The sequence below is a fragment of the Vulpes lagopus genome, chromosome 2 (genome assembly GCF_018345385.1).
Source record: "Vulpes lagopus strain Blue_001 chromosome 2, ASM1834538v1, whole genome shotgun sequence".
Taxonomy (NCBI): Eukaryota; Metazoa; Chordata; class Mammalia; order Carnivora; family Canidae; genus Vulpes; species Vulpes lagopus.
Genome location: NC_054825.1, coordinates 114,380,796 through 114,399,737, shown reverse-complemented (window position 1 = coordinate 114,399,737; position 18,942 = coordinate 114,380,796). Strand labels below are relative to the sequence as shown.

The window sequence follows — 18,942 nt, the reverse complement described above, 5'->3', positions numbered from 1 at the left end:
TATATTTTGAGGAGACAGTAAAGATATAGATATAGATACAGATAGATATAGATATATAGATAGAGATGCATAGATATACATTCATATGTATTTTGTTTCTCTGAAGAACTCCAATACATATTAAACTCAAAATATACAAAACTGAACTACATAATTTTTCCCTCAAACCCTTTCCTACCTACAGTCCTATATGTTTCTCCATTTAATGACAACTACGCCTTTCAAGGTTCCTGAATTGAGTCTTTTCTTTATCTCATACTCAACCATCATTCCCTGCAGAAATGCTGTTGACTGAACATTCAAAATATATGTACCTTATATAAAATGCAATCTGTCTTCTATCCTGGTATTCTGAATCCCCCTTACGTTATTTTTTTAATTTTTTCATGCAACTTTTAACATACTAATTTTCCTATTTACAATGTTTAGTTTTTACTGTGTTTCCTCCAAACAGAATAAGAATTTCAAAAGAGTAGAGATCTTTCTTTTAGTCATTGATATTATCACGGTGCTTAGGATTGTTTTGTCACAGAGGAGACAATCAAAATATATGTTAAAATAAACAATAGAGTTGAAAAATAAGCCTGAGAAAAAAATCTCTAAAAAGTAAGTTAAAAGAAAAAGAGGTTGAAAACAGTAGAAAAAAATCAGAAGACTTATCTAAGAGACCACATCTAAATAGTTTCCAGAAATAGAGTACAGCGAAAATGATGGCTGGAATTTATCAGAGAAATATTTCAAGAAATCACTCATTACTCTCATTAGTAAGTAACACGAGTTTTTGAAAACAGAATCCAAAAAATGCCAAGTGCTTTGGATGAGAAGAGATCCACGCCAAAACACCTCATTTTGAAATTTTAAATCAGTAGAGCCAGAGAGAAGATTCCAAAAAATTTTTAAGGGGGAAAAAGAAAGGGTTTACTTCTGAAGATTAAGAATCTGAATAACACCATGTTTCTCAACAGCAGTACTGGTGCCAGAGTTCAATGGAACAATATTTAAAATTGCTAATTTTTTTGGTCTTTGAATTTTATTCTCAATCAAGCTTTTAATTAAGGATGAGAATTCTTTTTAAAAATCTGCTGGTTAAATGAAATTCATCAGTACATAATAAATAATATAACAAGCAGATTTTTTTTAACAAGCAGATTTTAATCCAAGCATCCAAAGTCTTATGATGGCATACTTATGAGAAGGAAATTTGGACACAGAGACAAACACACAGGGGAGAAGCCCATGTGAAGACAGAAACAGAGATTGCAGAGATGCATCTATAAGTCAAGGAACACCAAGCACTGATGGCACCCATCAGAAGCTAGCAGAGGCAAGGAAGGATACTTCCCTAGAGCCTTGAGAGGAGCATGAACCTACCAATACCTCAATTTAGAGTTCCTAGCCTCCAGAGCTCAGAGAACAAATTTCTGTTGTTTTAAGGCATTCAGTTTGTGGTAATTTGTTATGGGAACCCTTGGAAACTAATACACCACCCAACCTTTTTTAAAAAAAAAGATTTTATTTATTTATTCATGAGAGAGAGAGGCATACACATAGGCAGAGGGAGAAGCAGGCTCCCTGGAGGGAGCCTGATGCGGAATTTGATCCCAGGACCCCGGGATCACACCCTGAGCCAAAGGCAGATGCTCAACCACTGAACCACCCAGGTACCACTACACCATCCCAACTTTAAAGAAAATTCTTAGTCCCTTCAGGCTGCTACAACAAAAATACCATAAACTCGGTGGGTTACAAACAACAAACATTTATTTATTGTAATTCTGGGTGCTTGGAAGATCAAGTTGTTCGCAGAGTCCCTGTTTGTTAAGGGCCCGCCTCCTAGAAGACCATCTTTTCACTGTAGCCCCACATGGCAGAAAAGACAAGGGTAATTTCTTGGGCCTTTCTAAAAAAAAGCTACTAGTTCCATTCATGAGGGCTTCACCCTAATGACCTAATGACCTCCTAAAGGCCCCACCTCATAATACTGCCACCGTGGTTGTCAGGATTTCAAGAAACGAATCTCGGGGGGATCCAGATATTTAGACCATAGCACCAATACTAGATTTCATGGTGAAAGTATTCCCATCAAAGTCAGGGACAAAATCCACTACCATGCTTTCCTATAAGTGTTGTTCTGGAGGACATAGCCAATGATTACAAGGAGGTATAAAAGTGGGAAAGAAACAACTCAAATGCCTTATTTTTTTTGATAATATAACTAAATAAATAGAAAATTCAAGAATATGTACAAAATTATAAAAATATGTAACCCACCGAATTATAATTAAATTCATCAGGATCAAAGGATACAAGATCAGCATACAAAATTCAACAGTGGAGCACCTGGGTGGCTCAACCGGTGAAGCATCTGCCCTGGGCTCAGATTATGATCTCCAGATCCTGAGATGGAGCCCCAGATCTGGCTCCTTGCTCTGTGGGCAGCCTGCTTCTCCCTCTCCCTCTGCCTACCTGTTGAAGTGCTTTGGAATTTCCCTCATTCCCATATGGGATTGGCAGGAGCGGGGCGGAGGAGAAATTCTTTTCTCCCACTTCAAACCCAAGGAGAGAAGTTTTGGAAGAACCTCTTGGAGAACTTGACACACGTACTCTGGAGTTTGATCCACGTCTAAGACATTTAAAGACAAAAGGTTGTGACTAAAGCCATCTGTCCAGCAGCAGGGAAGAGAGGTGGCTGCATCAGGAGCAAGCCCTCACTCCACTGACACCATGGTGGGCTTGCACGAGTGTCTCAGGAACCTATAAAAAGACCCCGCCCACACCAAGAAAAAGGGTCAACTTCTGACAGCCATCAAAGACAGAGACTGCCTACATCAGATCACAAAAATCTGTGAAGCAAGACCTTTCTCTTCCCTTTCTTCTCCTCCTCCCCTTTCTCCTTTCTAGATTTGAGCCCTAGGGGACCTGTGAAGGGGATGAGAGGTAGGGCCAATTAGATGTTGAAGAGAAGCATAAAGCAGGGAGGTGATAGATAGGAAACTGACCACACACTCCCATCTTCATGGCAGTCTGCCAGACTGAAGCAGACCTGAGCTCAGAGAGGGAGGCCAGTTTTGTTTTAAATAAATCCCAGAATATTTATCATTACATTCAATTCAACATTTAATTTCTAAAATGAGACTATTCCCAGATTCAGAAACTTCATTTCTGGTAAATACCCCAGAACAACCTATTACACATGCACCCAAGGACATGTGTCAGGAATACTCATTGCAGCATAGTTTATAATAATGAAAATGCAAAAAACAGGAGACTAGATGAAGAAATTAATGAACAAACAAAATAGCTGATTTTTCACCTCTATAACACTCTCTTAGGTTGATTATGCAGTTTCAACCTTAAAAAATTTCCCTAGATTTTGGTTCTTCAACCCAAGCCAAACCTCTTGTTGGAGAGCTCCCATAATTTAAATGATTTGTGCTAATCATCTGTAACAGGTTCTTTTGTAAATCCTTCTTATCATGATCATAAATAATAATTGTTTCCATTTGTAGATGGTGGTATACAAAACAAAACCCTTAGTCCCTGCCCTTTTAATTAGCTCTGCCTAGATATGACGACTATACTTCTCACTGGAAATCAGAAATCAGTATGAGTAGCCCCAAGTAAAAAGGCTGAAAGAGAAAAAAAAATTTTTTTGATAACTTGATTTTTTTATCCCTGAATAGCCAAAACACTCAAACAGGTCAGTTCACAATTTTTGAGAAAACATGACCTCATAAATCAAGAGAGAGACAAGCAGCTAAAAGGAGTTAAGATCTGTACAAATGCAAGTAGGACAAGAGGTAATTATCTTATGGAAATTTGGGGTGGCGTCATTCACATTATGATTATGAGCAGCCTTTTTTAATTGTAATCATATAGGAAAGGTATTATGCTGGACATTTATATTGGGTCTGGTTCATTCTGCAAGACCGCTTCTCTATGTGTCTGAGGAGGGTGGTGTGGACGGGAAGCTGGAGAAGCACTAGTAAGTCAATCTAAAATTCTAGCCAAGCCTAAGATTTGAATTACATAAAGTCATTATTGTGCCTCAAGAGGGAGAAGTCTGAAGCAGATTTAGCCCTTGGGACCATAAAATGCTAATTTTGTCACATGAGATTATTTACCAGGAATTTTGGAGTTTGATATTGAGCACGGGGGTAGGACCAGAGGCTGCTTCCTATAAAGTGATTGGGAAATTGTGCACAACTGACACAGGAAAGAGCCTTAACAGACATCGAAGTCGACTACAAAAATAACCTTTCAGCCCAAGAATGTGAGAGACGTGGCCAATGCAGATGCCCCTTCACCGTCTGGGGGGCAATCTGCACAGACTTGTACTTAATAAACACGAATGCATTTCAGATTTGCTATTTGTACTATTGAACAGTGCAGGAGGGGTTAATCCAACCTGCTTTCTTCTGAATGTATTTCTCAGACTCCTATTGAGAGCAATAGGACCCCAAACAACTCATCCAGTCAGAAGCCTGCCGCGCCCTAATGAGAACTGGTTACACACACCATGCCTACCAGCCTTCCAAGCCAGAAGTAAACTGTGATGTTAACCGGTAGCTGTTGTGCCTCAGTAATAGAACACAACAATTCTACGTGACCTACCTACCTGCGGTTAGTGACATTTTAAATGTCTAGGGATATGACAAAGGCAGAGAACTTGAACCAGACTACCCAAGATATCCAAGCAGGAGACTTTGAAAGAGTCCTCCTGCCACATTAGGATTTCTTTCAGGATCATCTTCATGGAAAGGGATGTGGAGTGAAAAATTAGAGAGGGAATAGGGAAAAAATGGGGCCCACGAAAGATTTACATGATTGCATCCATGCCTTAGAAAAGTTATCTCCCAGAGGCTGGGCAGAGGAACAACAAGAGAGAGAACAGACTAAAGATGGGGAAAATGCTTTGGGGGGCCATTACAATGGCATGTTTGAGAGAGAATGAAAGATTGAACTGCTGCAATGAAAATGGGAATGAATAGGAATAACAAGAAGATCTGCATGTGGGATCCTTGGGTGACGCAGTGGTTTGGCGCCTGCCTTTGGCCCAGGGCGCGATCCTGGAGACCCAGGATCAAGCCCCACATCGGGCTCGATCCTGGAGACCCAGGATCAAACCCCACATCGGGCTCCTGATGCATGGAGCCTGCTTCTCCCTCTGCCTGTGTCTCTGCCTCTCTCTCTCTCTCTCTCTATCATAAATAAATGAAAATTAAAAAAAAAAAAAAAGATCTGCACGTAGGAGCTCATGAATTGTTTTTCAGATCTCATTTTTAACTTCTGCATGTGTTGTCAACCTATGCTTCATTCCTATTGGGTGACTGGGCTGTCGCCTGGACCAGCTACTTCATTGAAGTTGCCCGAAGCAACCAACCGGAGACTACATTGAGCAGGATCGGCAGGTAAGCTGGTCACCTTAGAACTTTCCCCACAGACAGACTAGTAGGGGATTGGAAAACAAACTAGTTAAAGTTCCCTCCCAACTCCTCTTTAGGAAGAAAGGCATTTCCTGATGAGGGACTATCATCTGAGTCAGAGTAGGAGCCTCTCAGGGACAGCTCTGCAGCAATCTTGGCTTCTCCTGCCTTAGCCCAGTGGTGAGCACACAATGGCTCTTGATAATAAATAATAATAATAAAATAATTTAAAATTTACCCACACTTTCCACTCAGTCTATATAATAGCTTTATTTAAAATGGATTCATAGGGATGCCTGGGTGGCTCAGTAGGTTAAGCATCTATCTGCCTTTTGCTTGGGTCATGATCTTGGTGTCCTGGGATCCGGCCCTGCATTGGGCTCCCTGTCCAGGAGGGAATCTGCTTCTCCCTCTCTCTGCTCATTCTGTCTCTCTGTCTCTCTAAAATAAATCAATAAGATCTTTTAAGAATAAATAAAAATTAAATAAAATGTATTCCTACTTTTAACAGTGTATCTTAAGAAGTAACTAAAGTAACCATAGGGATGGAAACATGAACCATACTAAGAAATGGAAAGGTAAACCATGCTAATCAAAATCAAGCCTGGAAGGAACAAAACTGAAAATAGTATATACAAATCAGATGAACCATGGGATTGAAAAATAATATAATATAGTACACAATAAAGCCGCCACATATTAGTAATAAGCTCTGTGAGGGGCAAAGAGTTGTATTTGCTTGCCTACTGCAACCTCAGATCCTTGAACAGTGCCCGGCATACAGGAGGCACTCAGGAAATATTTATCGAAAAAATAAATAAGCTGTCCTTGTTGGAAAAAAAAAAAAAAAGGAAGGAAGGAAGGAATATAATTAGCTTTTTCTTCTATTAGAAGATGATTTGAGTATTTTTTTAATTTAGTCCAATTCTAGAACTAAAGGAAACATCTCTCACGCAGCTGTACTTTTTTTTGTAGACCACTGCCAAACAGTGACATTTTAATCCCATAAGGAATAGAAAATAGAATGCAGATTGTTCTTTTTCTCATGATAGAAGCTCTTATTCAATCACATTGTCATTCTGCAACTCTAGAGAAGCTTGGGATAGAAAATCATGTGTAGATGTTTGACATTTAGTTCTTTCCAGAGAAATAAACTTACTTGGCTAGTTTAATACTCCTTGGTGAACTATTAATGATGGGCTGTTTCCCAGAGATGTTTTTCTCAGAAACATGAAGAAAAATAAAATCTTAAAAGGAAAAGGAACACATCTGAATAACAGGAGAATTTTCAAGCAGCAAATTCCTGAAACAATCAAATATTACCTATGGCAACATATTTCATCAAACAGGAATTCCTTCAGTTCATCATGTGGCACATCCTCAAATACTTCAGTCTTTTCTTAAACTAGCCCAGACTGAGTCTATTTTATTATTGAAGACTTGCACTCATTTATTCGTTTAACAAATACTTATAAGGGATCTATGAAGTGTCAAATTTTTCAGCTACATCCTAAGGACACAGTGTTGAATGAAACATAACCTTCACCTTCTGGGAGGTCATAGCCTCCAACATTGCCTCCATGAGATTACACAAATTAAAATGCCCTTGCGTTTTGGGACTACTGAAACAAAAGATGTGAAGAGAAGAAATGATAACATGTTTTGAAATGTTATTACCTGCCTGCCAGGCACAGTAAGAGGGGTATCCCTAGCTATGTTTTCTAAATAGCTTTCACTCCACCCCTGCTTCCTTTTTTTTCATCCTGCTTTTTGTCTCTTCATCTACTAATTCCCACTTGACATTGTTCCGGGCCCTATCCCCAGCTCTGAGCCGTAGCTGGCATATAGTAGGATTTTTGTAGTCTTTGCATGAAGGAACTTGAGAGGTAGGGATTCTTTTACAAATGAGACCAAGATTGATGGCATAAATGATTTGCTTATGATTGTGCAACTCTTAAGTCATAAATCAGGGGTTTCAACCTTTGTATGAAGGCAAAGCCTGTGTTCTTTCTTCAACCACTCCTTTAAATGCATATTTCTAACCAGAGGTATGAATCTCTTCTTTTGCTAAACATTGTTAGGTGAGAGACAGTGGAGTTACAGAGATCTTGCCTTCAAGAGCCTGACAGTCTGGTTAGGAAGAAAGAAATATCTGGAGTTCCAAAGAAAAGTGTAAGGCGGTGTCTGGCTATGGAAGGAACCCTACAGAAAACAACAGGAGGAGGGTGAGCTGGGCCAGGTGCTGGGTCCCAAAGAGCACTCTTACCTAGCATAAGTAAGCAGAATAAGTAAAGTCCTTCAGTGTAGACAGCTTTCCAATAAGCCCTTTCCTCAGTCCTTGTTTCCATTTGGATGTCAGAGATTAGCTGATCCCACCACTTCCTTTTTTTTTTTTTTTTTTTGCAGAGGGAAAATGGTGGAAGGTAGAAGAAAGGCTCCTTTTGAAGAACGTTTGGAGAGTTTGTGGTCTTAGCAAGAAATGAAGAGATGGAGAGAAATAAATTGCAGCAACTGAGGTTGTTTTGCCTAGATAAGAGAAAAGGCATGGGAGTGGAGGATGGGATGAGGAGCCAGCTTCAAGAACTGTCTTCGTGGGGAATTCAGAAGTTCGTTGCATGTCTTCACACTGACGTGCAACATCTGGCGTGTCCTGCCCTTGAAGGACTGTTGGTTCTTTCCGGAGGGTTTGGATTTATTCTCTTGGAACCAAGCAGTGGAACCAAAGGGTGATGATAGCCGGAGGGAAACGCGTTTCTACTCCATACGAAGAAAAATGCCTTTAAAAGGGGCTGCAGGGAGCAGTCCCAGGGGGTCGTGAATCTGCTCCGACAGTTTTCCCGCAGAGGCGGGCGGGTCGCCGCCTGGGACTCGGCCCCCAGGGTCGTGCCACCCGGGGCCGGGGTCTCGGGCGGGGGGCGGAGCCGGGGAGCGAGTGCGCACGTCCAGCTGCGGGGCCCGGGGTCCCTGGGGGGCGGGGCCAGTGTTGCGAGGGGCGGGGCCAGCACGGCGGGGCAGGGCCGGGGCGGGGCCAGCGCGACGAGGGGCGGGGCAGGGGCGGGGCCAGTCCTGTGAGGGGGCGGGGGCGGGGCATGGCGGGGCGGGGCCGGGGCGGGGCCGAGGCGGGGCGCGGGGAGCAGTGCTCGGCCCGCGGCCGGGAGCCCTGGAAGCCCGCGCAGGATGCTCGCGGCTGTCGGGGGCCTCCTGCGCCTCCGCCTGGGGCGCATCCTCCGCGGCGCCCCGGGAGCACGTGGAGAAGCCGCCCCGCGGCCCACCGCGCCTGTGCGGCCTCGGGGTCTGCCCCGCTACTGCAGCGGCCGGGCCCCCAGCGGCTCTGGGCCCCAGGGTCCCGGTGAGCCGGGGCTGGGAACGACCCGGGAGGGGGGCGCGGCGGGGCGGGGCGGCGGCCGCGGGGCCGGGGCTGGGGGTCCGAGGGAGGTGGGGGCGCGCGTGCGCTGAGCCACTGTGCCGCCGGTCAGTCGGTTCCTCCGTCCACCCCTGTCGCTTTCGCAGCAGGAAAGGTGCACCGGGTTCCCGCCGAGCACAAGCCTTCGCAATTCGATAAGAAAATCCTGCTGTGGACCGGGCGTTTCAAAGCGATGGAGGACATCCCGCCTCGGATCCCGTAAGTGCGGCGTGCGCCGCGGCAGGTGCCCGGGGCATCACCTCCCCGTGGTCGGCTAAAGGTCAGATTCCTTGACGGGACAGTGGGCGTCTAAGCTTACAAGGAGAGGCTGAAATTGAGCGAAAACCCAGACGTTCAGGGGGCACTTCCACCCCCGCCCAGACACCTGCCCCTGGGAGCGCGGAGCCGCAAGCTGAGCCCTTCGGCCGCGCAGAAGGCCTGGCCCACGCGTGCACTCCGGGTCCTGCGGGGTCCCCAGAGGGGGAGAGGCGCTCTGCCCTGGGAGCAGCTCCCTGCCCCGCCCAGCGAAGGATCCTGGCTCTTGGGAGGGCCTGAGAGTCTCTGGGAGGAATCTGCGTCCAGGGACCTCCCGTTCTGGAGCTGGAGACGCCTGGGGCTGGTTCTGCAGCCCACGGAGCACCGGGTGTCCCCGGGGCCAGGACCCTCGGAGCTCAGCATCCCTAGCCTCTTCAGCATCCCAAGCCCAAGACAGAGGGTCGCTTAAATGATAAAACTCAACGTGACAACTTCACCCCAAGGGTACATTTAACTTAGTCCAAACAAGTAAAAACTGTCTTTCTACAGTTTCGGTTTATGCAAGCCCAAACTACTTCCCAGCATTTTTTTTTTTTTAGATTTTTTATTTATTCATGATAGACATAGAGAGAGACAGACAGACAGAGAGAGAGAGAGGCAGAGACACAGGCTGAGGGAGAAGCAGGCTCCATGCTGGGAGCCCGACGTAGGACTCGACCCTTGGACCGCAGGATCACTCCCTGGGCCAAAGGCAGGCACCAAACCGCTGAGCCACCCAGGGATCCCACTTCCCAGCATTTTTACAAGGAAGTCAATTTTTAAAAGAGAATGAAGGAAACTAAGAAGAAAACCAATCTACTACTTTTTCAACTGATCTTTTAAAAAAAAATGGAGAGACTAGAACTATAATATCAAATAAGGATTTTAGATGTCCTGTATATTATTTTCATACAATATAATCAATGACTAGTAGAATGGATGATGGAAACTAGGCCTACATTTTGCTGTGCACATATTACCTACATTTTTTTTGAAATTTAAATTTACATCCTTTAAATTGTAGTTGACACACAATGTTACTTCAGTAACACTTTTATTACTTTTTAATGTAATAGTTACCCAAAGCATATCAAGTAAATGAAAAAAATATGGGAAATGTCCACTCAATAATGAATTCTCAAACATTTTGTTCCTTTCTTGGATCAAATTATTTAATGAGGAATGGGCATGGAATTTGAAATAACAATGAATTTGAATCTGCATTCAACATTTACTCAACCACAGAGACATTTTTCAATATTATAAAACAAAGATTGTTTGCCTTAAAATGAATAGACTCTGAAACTACAGACTTAGCCCAAAGCAGAAATTATACTCAGAAAAGCTAAAACACTGTCCTTAATTTTTTGGAATTTTGAGTTTTAGTGCTATAACAGAGTAATCAATACTTCAATAGTAAATCAAATGATAACTGAAAAAAAATGTAAAGAAGCTGCAGTATTGTAAATTAATGCTCATCGAGAGACCGTAGGCCCAGGATTACATTAATATAGCTCTATGTGTGAAGAGAACCATTTTACAGAAATCATTTAATTTTCCCAGGATCACAGTCAAAAGAAGTGTTATAAACAGGAGAATTTAACTTTGAATAAGATGTCTAAGAAAGGAATTGTAGTTTGGGGTTGGAAACATTAAATAAAGTATTTGAATATTTTTCATTTTGCTGTTTTCTGTAATTTTTTAAAGCATTGTTATTTAAGAGGGATATGACTCCTAAACTGAGTGTTAGATTTACAATGTGAACAGCTTTCACTTTGTATGCTCTTAATGGACATGTAATTAACAAGTGACCTATAATTTTTTTATCACACACTAATGATATTTAATAATAGTTGTGGTTTTTCTTGTTTTTTTTTTTTTCAGTGCTAAACTAATTTGGTATAGCAGATCAAAGCCAGATGGATAGGTAAAAAAGATCATATCTTCTAGGCTCCATCTGGAACAAAACTCAGCAACAAATATAATCTAATAATGTCTTCATATTCACCTGTTTGCAACCAACATCTTAAAATGTGCATCTTAACCTGTCTCAAATCTAAGGAAAACAGGCTAGATACTGGTTTTCTATGCTTTTTAAACTGGTGGAAAAGTTAAAGAAAACTTTTTTCATTCTTAAGAGAAATCTCAACTTGTCTTTCTGAATTTTTTTTCCAATGTAACTACATTCTATTTAAACTTGACTTTAGATAAGAAAGACTACTGCTGCATACATTCTCAAGAATCATTATTTAATCATGTGTATCTATAAACCTGTTGCCAATTGTTAATTTCAGTATAAAAGGCCCACAGGCATGATTATGTTTTTAATACTGATTTGTTAAATAGCATTGCTAAAATCTCAACTTGCCTGTAATTTTATATTAATAAATAAGCCTCCCCAGTATTCAATAAGTATATAAAATTTCAGAATAATAAGAAAACGAAAGTGACTTTTTCTTTTTCTTCGACAAATCTTTGTGATTTTGATCACTTCTTTTTAAAACTTCATGCAAAAGCCAGAAAGAAAACACCTTTTCTCTCATAGTGATCCTCACAAAATGTAAAGGACCTTTCCATTCAGGATTAGATGGGATGGGGCAAGAAGGGATTGGGAGCCTGATGAGAAAATAAAATGAGGTAAATAAGTTTAAAAAAAAAAAAACAACCTGTTTAAAACTAAAAAGGAGAGGGGAGCCTGAATGGTGCAGTCAGTTAAGCATCTCCCTTCAGCTCAGGTCTTGATCTCTGGATCCTGGGATCGAACCCACATTGGGCTTTCTGCTTAGCAGGGAGTCTGCTTCTCTCTCTCTCTCTCTCTCTCTCTCTCTCTCTCTCTCTCTCTCTTCTCTCCCACTGCTTGTTCTCTCTCAAATAAATGATAGATAGATATAAATAAATAAATAAATAAATAAATAAATAAATAAATAAGGAGGGGCACCTGGGTGGCTCAGTCAGTTGTGTGGATGATTTTTGGTTTTCAACTCAGGTCATGATCTCAGGGTTCTAAGATGGAGCCCCACCTCATGCTCCTGGCTTAGTGGGGGTCTGCTTGAGATCGTCTCTCTCTCTCTGTCTGCCTCTGCCCCTTCCCCTTGTCCCCCTCAAAATAAGTAAATAAAATCTTTAAAAGACTAAACTAAAAATGAAGGGGATCCCTGGGTGGCTCAGCAGTTTACTGCCTCCCAGGGCATGATCCTGGAGTCCCAGGATCGAGTCCCACATTGGGCTCCCTGCATGGGGAGCTGCTTCTCCCTCTGCCTGTGTCTCTGCCTCTGTGTGTGTGTGTCTCATGAATAAATAAATAAAATCTTTAAAAAAAAAACTAAAAATGAAGCTCACTTAACAATAGAGGGGCAAATGAACACGAGTCATAGACATACATAAATTCTTTACCCTGATATATGACTAAAAAATGATGGAGAGTCAGACCATCATTTCTAGTCATTATATTTTGAACAATCAGAAACTGTACTACACTGTAGATTCATGTTGACTGACAGTAACTCAGACCTAAATATACATGTTAATTTGAAATTGGTAATGTAACAGGCTAGGTTTGGGATGTGTCTTCCACATCTGCGGTTGGCATTGAGGGAAATTTGGGGAATATTTACATAACAAATGATTATCTATCATGCCAGTGAGAAAAAGCAGATTGCTCCAATATAATTAACAGAATACACATCTTGGTTTAGGCCAGAAATGATAGATGCTGCAAGAAACAAGGCTCGAGTGAAAGCTTGTTACATAATGATTGGACTCACCATTATCGCCTGTTTTGCAGTGATAGCGTCAGCCAAAAGGGTGAGTATTCTCTTTAAAATAAAGCTGTACAGGTGAATTTCAAGAGATATTATGAGTTTTGTTCTCAACTTGGGGTTTATTGTGCTGTGCTTTCAGTGTAAGCACAATTTTGTCTTCAACACCTTTGAGCCACCCATAAATATCTGTCCTCCTGGAACCAACTTCTTTCATGGAAATTTGAGTCCACAAGTGCAAACTACATGGACAGGAGGAACCAAAGCTTGTTTCTGTTTATAAGATAAAAACAAAAACAAAACAGTTCATAGCCTGGTTAAAATCTGCACAAAAAGAAGTTTGCTGTGTGAAAGTTACCCAGACTAGATCGTTCTTTAAGTCATGAACTCAATCGTAGGCTATCACATAGAATCATTAAATCGTTAGAAAAGGCAAACGTTGGAAGTGATCAAGGTCAACTTGTGTGTCTAATTCCTGTATGTGAACCCTTTCCTTGTCATCTCCAGTACGTAGTTTCCAGAGAGAAATTAAGAGCTGATTACTCTAATTGTGTTGTTTCCCCAAATCCTTTCATCTACTGATTGCTTTTTACCATGAAGAGCAGCCCCACAAATATTGGGAGACATCTAACACATCCTCACGAGTCTTCTCTTTTCCAGTCTTAATTCCCCTCTTACAACTTCCCTCTATTTTGAGCTCTCTTCTGAACACACTTCAGTTTATCAGTGTCCCTCTTCACTGTGGCATTTGCAGCTGGACCCATCAGAGCATGACTGTAACTTCCTTGTTGGTGAACTATGTCCTATTAGCACAGCCAGAGTTGGAACTAAGTTTTGGCTGCCGCATCATGTAGAAGGGTTTGCTTGGGCCCATACATCTTTGCTCTGTGGGCACGTGTAGCTAATTACCATTCTCCCTAGTTCTGTGACTCTTCCCCTGGGTAATTTTTTAGGTTTTTGAGAGTATCTGGGCCCAGTAATTCACATAAGGACTGAGGCTGTAAGCTTACTATGTTATGTATGTATCCATTCATTTCTATTAGCGTGGCAGAGAATGTGTGCTTTGAAATGACTCTCATCAAATGGGAAATTTCCTAAATATTTCTTAAATATTCAAACAAAAATAAAGAGACTTTGTCATCTCTCGTGTATAGCCTCCTGTGGATAAAATGTCCACCAATGTGATGATTCTCTAGCTCCTAAATGACAGACGAGAGTCTGATACTGTCTGGACCCACCTCGTTTTATAACATCTTTGTTCATTATGCTCCATCTACACAGGTTCCTTTTTTTTTTTTTTTAATACACTAACCCCTTTTCACTAGGCTTTCCTTCCTTCCCCTGGTCTTGCCATAGCTGGCTTATTCTCACTCCCATCAGAGACCTTCCCTGACCACCCCCTCCAAAAAGGCCTTGTCCAGGTGCTCACTATTTTATCATCTTCCCAGCTGCTCACAAGTAAGCCATTCTACGTCAGCAATCCTGTTGACTCCACTTTAAAATATACCTACTGTTGGACCACTCCTCAACATCTCTCCCGATATCACTCTGGTCTGAGATAACCAACATCTATTTCCTAGTTGATTGCAGTCTTTTCTAAAGGGTCTCACGGCTATCCTTCTTGCCTGTCTCCAATTCAGCTTTTGTTTTAAATAATTAATGCATATATAGTAACTGAGATTGTGATAGATGGTGGTAGAGAAAAGGTTAGCAATTTGAGATATATTTGGGGAGATAGAAAGGATAGAACTTTGTGGTAAGTTTGATGTGGGAAGAGGAAAGAAAATGGAAGAAAGAAACAACCAAAAAGCCTGAGTTTTTGACTTCGGCAACAAGGTGGATGGTGCCACCATTTGTGGAGTTGTGTAAAGCTGGGGAGAGAACTGATAGACACGACAGGCAAAACACACCAAGTCCTGTACTGTGGATATATTAAGTGTGAGGGGTGGATTAGGCATTCATCAATATCTATTACATTTTTTTTATTCTGCTAAGGACTTTGTACACTCTTCAGTCTGAAGACCAATAGCTTCCCTCGCTTCTGAAAAAGTCTAAGCCGTCATAACTTCAAATATGGCCTCTTCGCCCATCCTATTCTTTCCATATTATGCATGTATGTTGGAACGTCTAATTGTATTCTCCATGTCTCTTAACTTTCTTTTCTATTTTTTGTATTTGTGTCTCTGTACTGCACTTAGATTATTCCCTCAGATCTATTTTCTAGATAGAACTTTTCCATCCTAATTATGATGCTGATCATCCTTCCTTTTCTGAGGTGATTCCCCCACCCCACCCCCGCGGTAAATGCCTAGTTTCTTTGCCAGTTCCTTGGGCTAGTGTGAGGGATTGTAGTCATTTCTTTGGAGTATCTGATACTTCCAACCCCAGATCCTAACTCTGGCCTCACCTATTGGTGTAGAGATTAAACTCCCAGCCCACAGCTGTTAAAAACCCTATTTGCCCCTCTCCCTGAAGCCATTCCTCCTTATCCTGTCTTCAATCCTGCTTATGCCCTGCCTTTTGAGATCTTCCCATTCTGATTCCTAAAGATTTCCCTTTCTTGATTTTGAGCATAACTATTTGAAAATATTTTTGTTATTTTTTATCCAAAAAATATGTCTTTGTGTGCCAAGGGAGTCAGGGCCGATTTCCAATGTCAGTCATCCTGTTGACTAGAAGTCTAACAACTTAAAAACTTTTTTCTCTACCAAAGGATCATTTTTATTGGATATTATTTGTGACAGATGTCTTGAGTTAATTTTCTCCTCTTCTTGGAGTATCTCCTATATATGTCTATCTGTAAAAAGATTCTTTCCAGACAGTCACAAGGCTTTGCTTTGTTTTTTGTTTTGTTTTTGTTTGTTTGTTTTCAGGCTGCAGAACGACATGAATCCTTAACAAGTTGGAACCTGGCAAAGAAAGCTAAGTGGCGTGAAGAAGCTGCATTGGCTGCACAGGCTAAGGCTAAATGAAATGCTAAGTGATGAAGTGTTAATCAGAGTATCATGACTATTATTACAAACAATAAAGGATAGGTAAAATAGAATATTTAGCAAAATAATTGCCATGGTTTTATTTTATAAAGAGCACAAAGTCTTTTTATCTTTACTTGTTAGCAAAATTTTGCTGAAATGGAACTATATTCAGAAAAATGCACAAAAGTGTATACAGCTTGAAACATATTTACATAGTGAACACACCTGCATAACCGCTGCCCAGGTCAAGATGGGGAACACCAGTAATACCTAAGAAACCTCCTTTGTGCCCTCTGTCAGTCATTACCCTCCAAAAATAACCATTGTTGTGACTTTTATCACCATAGATGAGTTTTGCTTGTTTTTGAACTTTATAGGAGAATTACACAATATGCACTTGTGAGGGTGGATTCTTATACTCAACATTATGTCATGAGATCCTTCCACAAATTTTGTATAGCATGAGTTTATTCATTTTAATTTTGTTTTAGTATTCCCTTGTATGAATATGCAACAGTTTATCTGGATATTTGGTCCAGTTTTTGGCTAATACAGTTAATGTTAAAATGAGCACTCTGTGTATGTCATTCACTAAGCATTCTGTAAAATCTAATTTTCGACCAAAGTTCCACTGTATTTGGGTAGGACTCTTACATAGATCAAGAACAATGTAAAACTATCAACTTTAGCATCTAAATACATAAGAAATTGTCAGAACTACAAGGAAAAAAGTGGACAAACCCAACATTATCTGGGGAAATTAATACATCTTTCTTAGAAACTGACAAATTCCACTGATTAGTAAATATATAAAAGATGTGAGTAAATTAATAAGATATGCATTCTTTTTTAGCATGCATGGAACATAGCACACACATGTCCCTAAAACAGCACATACTAAACCATAAAGCACATTTCATCAACTTTCAAACTACATGCAATTATGGCACAACTTAGAAATTAATGGCATAATGTTTGTAGTCATTTATTGTCATAAGATTTTTAAAATTTGAAGATTTGAAAACATTTCTATATGACTCAAAGGTCAAAGTAAGTCATAATAGAAAATTTAAAATGCTTAGAACTGAATTATTAAGAAAAAGCTATATATCAAAACCTGTGGGATGTAGCTGAGTGGTAATTCAAAGTAAATTGTTAGCCTTAATATGCTTTTCTTAGAAAAGAAAGTTCTATAACAAATGTATTAAATATTTCTAAGAAATTAGAAAAAGAAATATAGAGTAAATCCAAAGGGAATAAAAGATTGGAAATTACAGAAGAGCAGAAATTGGGGGCACCTGGGTGGCTCAGTGGTTGAGCATCCGCCTTTGGCTCAGGGCATGATCCTGGGGGCCTGTGTTGAGTCCCACATCAGACTCCCCGCAGGGAGCCTGCGTCTCCCTCTGCCTATGTCTCTGCCTCTCTCTCTCTGTGTCTCTCATGAATAAATAAAATATTTTTTTAAAGTATCTCTCTTTGAACACCCCCTTTGCACTTTGCACACTCCCATCCCTTTGCACATGCCATTCCTCTCTTCCTTTGCACACCCCCATTCCTCTCTTAAAAAAAAAACCTTCAAAAATGAAGACAAAATAAAAACATATTCATTCAGGAATGCAAAAGCTGATGGAATTCACCACCAGGAAACTTAAAATACAAAAATATTAAAATCCATCATGTAAAAGGAAAATGATACCAGATGGAAATCTACATCTACACAAAGAATTGAAGACCCCCAAAAATGGAAACTATGAGGACAAATATAAAAAATTGTATTATTTTTGGGACACCTGGGTGGCTCAGCGGTTGAACATCTGCCTTCCACTCAGGGCATTATCCCGGGTTCCAGGAATCGAGTCCCACATGGGGGTCCCCGCAGGGAGCCTGCTTCTCCCTCTGCCTGTGTCTGCCTCTCTCTCTCTCTCTCTCTCTGTGTGTCTCTCATGAATAAATAAATGAAATCTTTTTTTAAAAAAAAGAACTTTAGAATTTTTAAAACCCTTTTAAAAATAATAGACTAAAGTAAAAATTTATGAGAAACCATGAATATATTATGGGGTTTAGATAGAGAAGTAAAATGTGTGAAAACAATAGAATAGAGGCAGAGGAGAAAATGGAAGTATATTGTATTTAAGCTGCTCATACCAGTGTTGTCAAAAGAAAAATAGTACCACAAATTAAATTTATAATTTCCTAAAGCCATATTAAAAGGTAAAACTAATCAGTAAAATGAGCTTTAATGGTACTTAATCCAATATGGCCAAAATAGTATTTTAGCAAGTAATCATAATATAAACATTGTTAACAAAATAAGTTACATTCCTTTTTCCTTTTTAAGTCTTTGGGATTCAACGTGGATTTTACATCTCAGTTCAAAGGCTAAATTCTATTTGGAAATACTTAGTCTATACTTAGACTTCATAAAATGTATAGTAAGAAAAAGATACCCATACCCAAGTTATTCCAAATATACCAAGTGTATAATGACCAAGTTATCTTGGTTTCTAATAACCAAGTTATCAGTTTTTATTTTTAACTTGATTAAAATAAAATAATACTAAAAATTCAATTTCTCAGTGGTCCTAGCCACATTTCAAGTGCTCCAAAGTGAAATGTTATGTGTGATATTTTCCATATTATTTGAGAGTAGCCACAGTTAAAAATGCTTAAAGCCTAAAGCAACTGATAAAAAATGAAAAATATAGTTTATAGCTAATAAGTCAAAAAGGAGATGAAATGGAACCCTAAAAAATACTTAGTTAATCCAAAACTATGTAGAAAAAGAAAAAGCAGACCAAAAAAAAAGAGAGTCAAAAAGCAAGATGGTAGGTCTAAACTAAATTAAATCAATAATCGTAATTGTTAATGATTTATAAACACTCCAGTTAAAATGCAAATTTTGTCAAAATAAAAAAGCAAGTCCCATATGTTGCCTACAAGAAATCCACTTTATAAAGGAGCAAACTGATTAAAAGTAAAAAGATGAAAAAGATATACCATGCTAACACAAAAGTAAGTAGGAGTGGCTATAGTAATATCAAAGTAGATTTTAGAGCAAAGAATATTATCAAATCTAAAGAGGGTTA

The 18,942-nt window shown here is 40.2% G+C and overlaps 1 protein-coding gene across 1 annotated transcript; it reads left to right on the top strand.

Moving 5' to 3' along the window:
- Nucleotides 1-8,571: 8,571 nt before the first annotated feature.
- On the top strand, nucleotides 8,572-17,718 carry FAM162B (family with sequence similarity 162 member B). Its single transcript, XM_041744659.1, has 4 exons — nucleotides 8,572-8,775; nucleotides 8,937-9,048; nucleotides 12,819-12,927; nucleotides 15,755-17,718. The coding sequence occupies exons 1-4, from the start codon at nucleotides 8,604-8,606 to the stop codon at nucleotides 15,851-15,853; spliced, it is 492 nt and encodes a 163-aa protein (XP_041600593.1). The 5' UTR covers nucleotides 8,572-8,603; the 3' UTR covers nucleotides 15,854-17,718.
- Nucleotides 17,719-18,942: the final 1,224 nt, after the last annotated feature.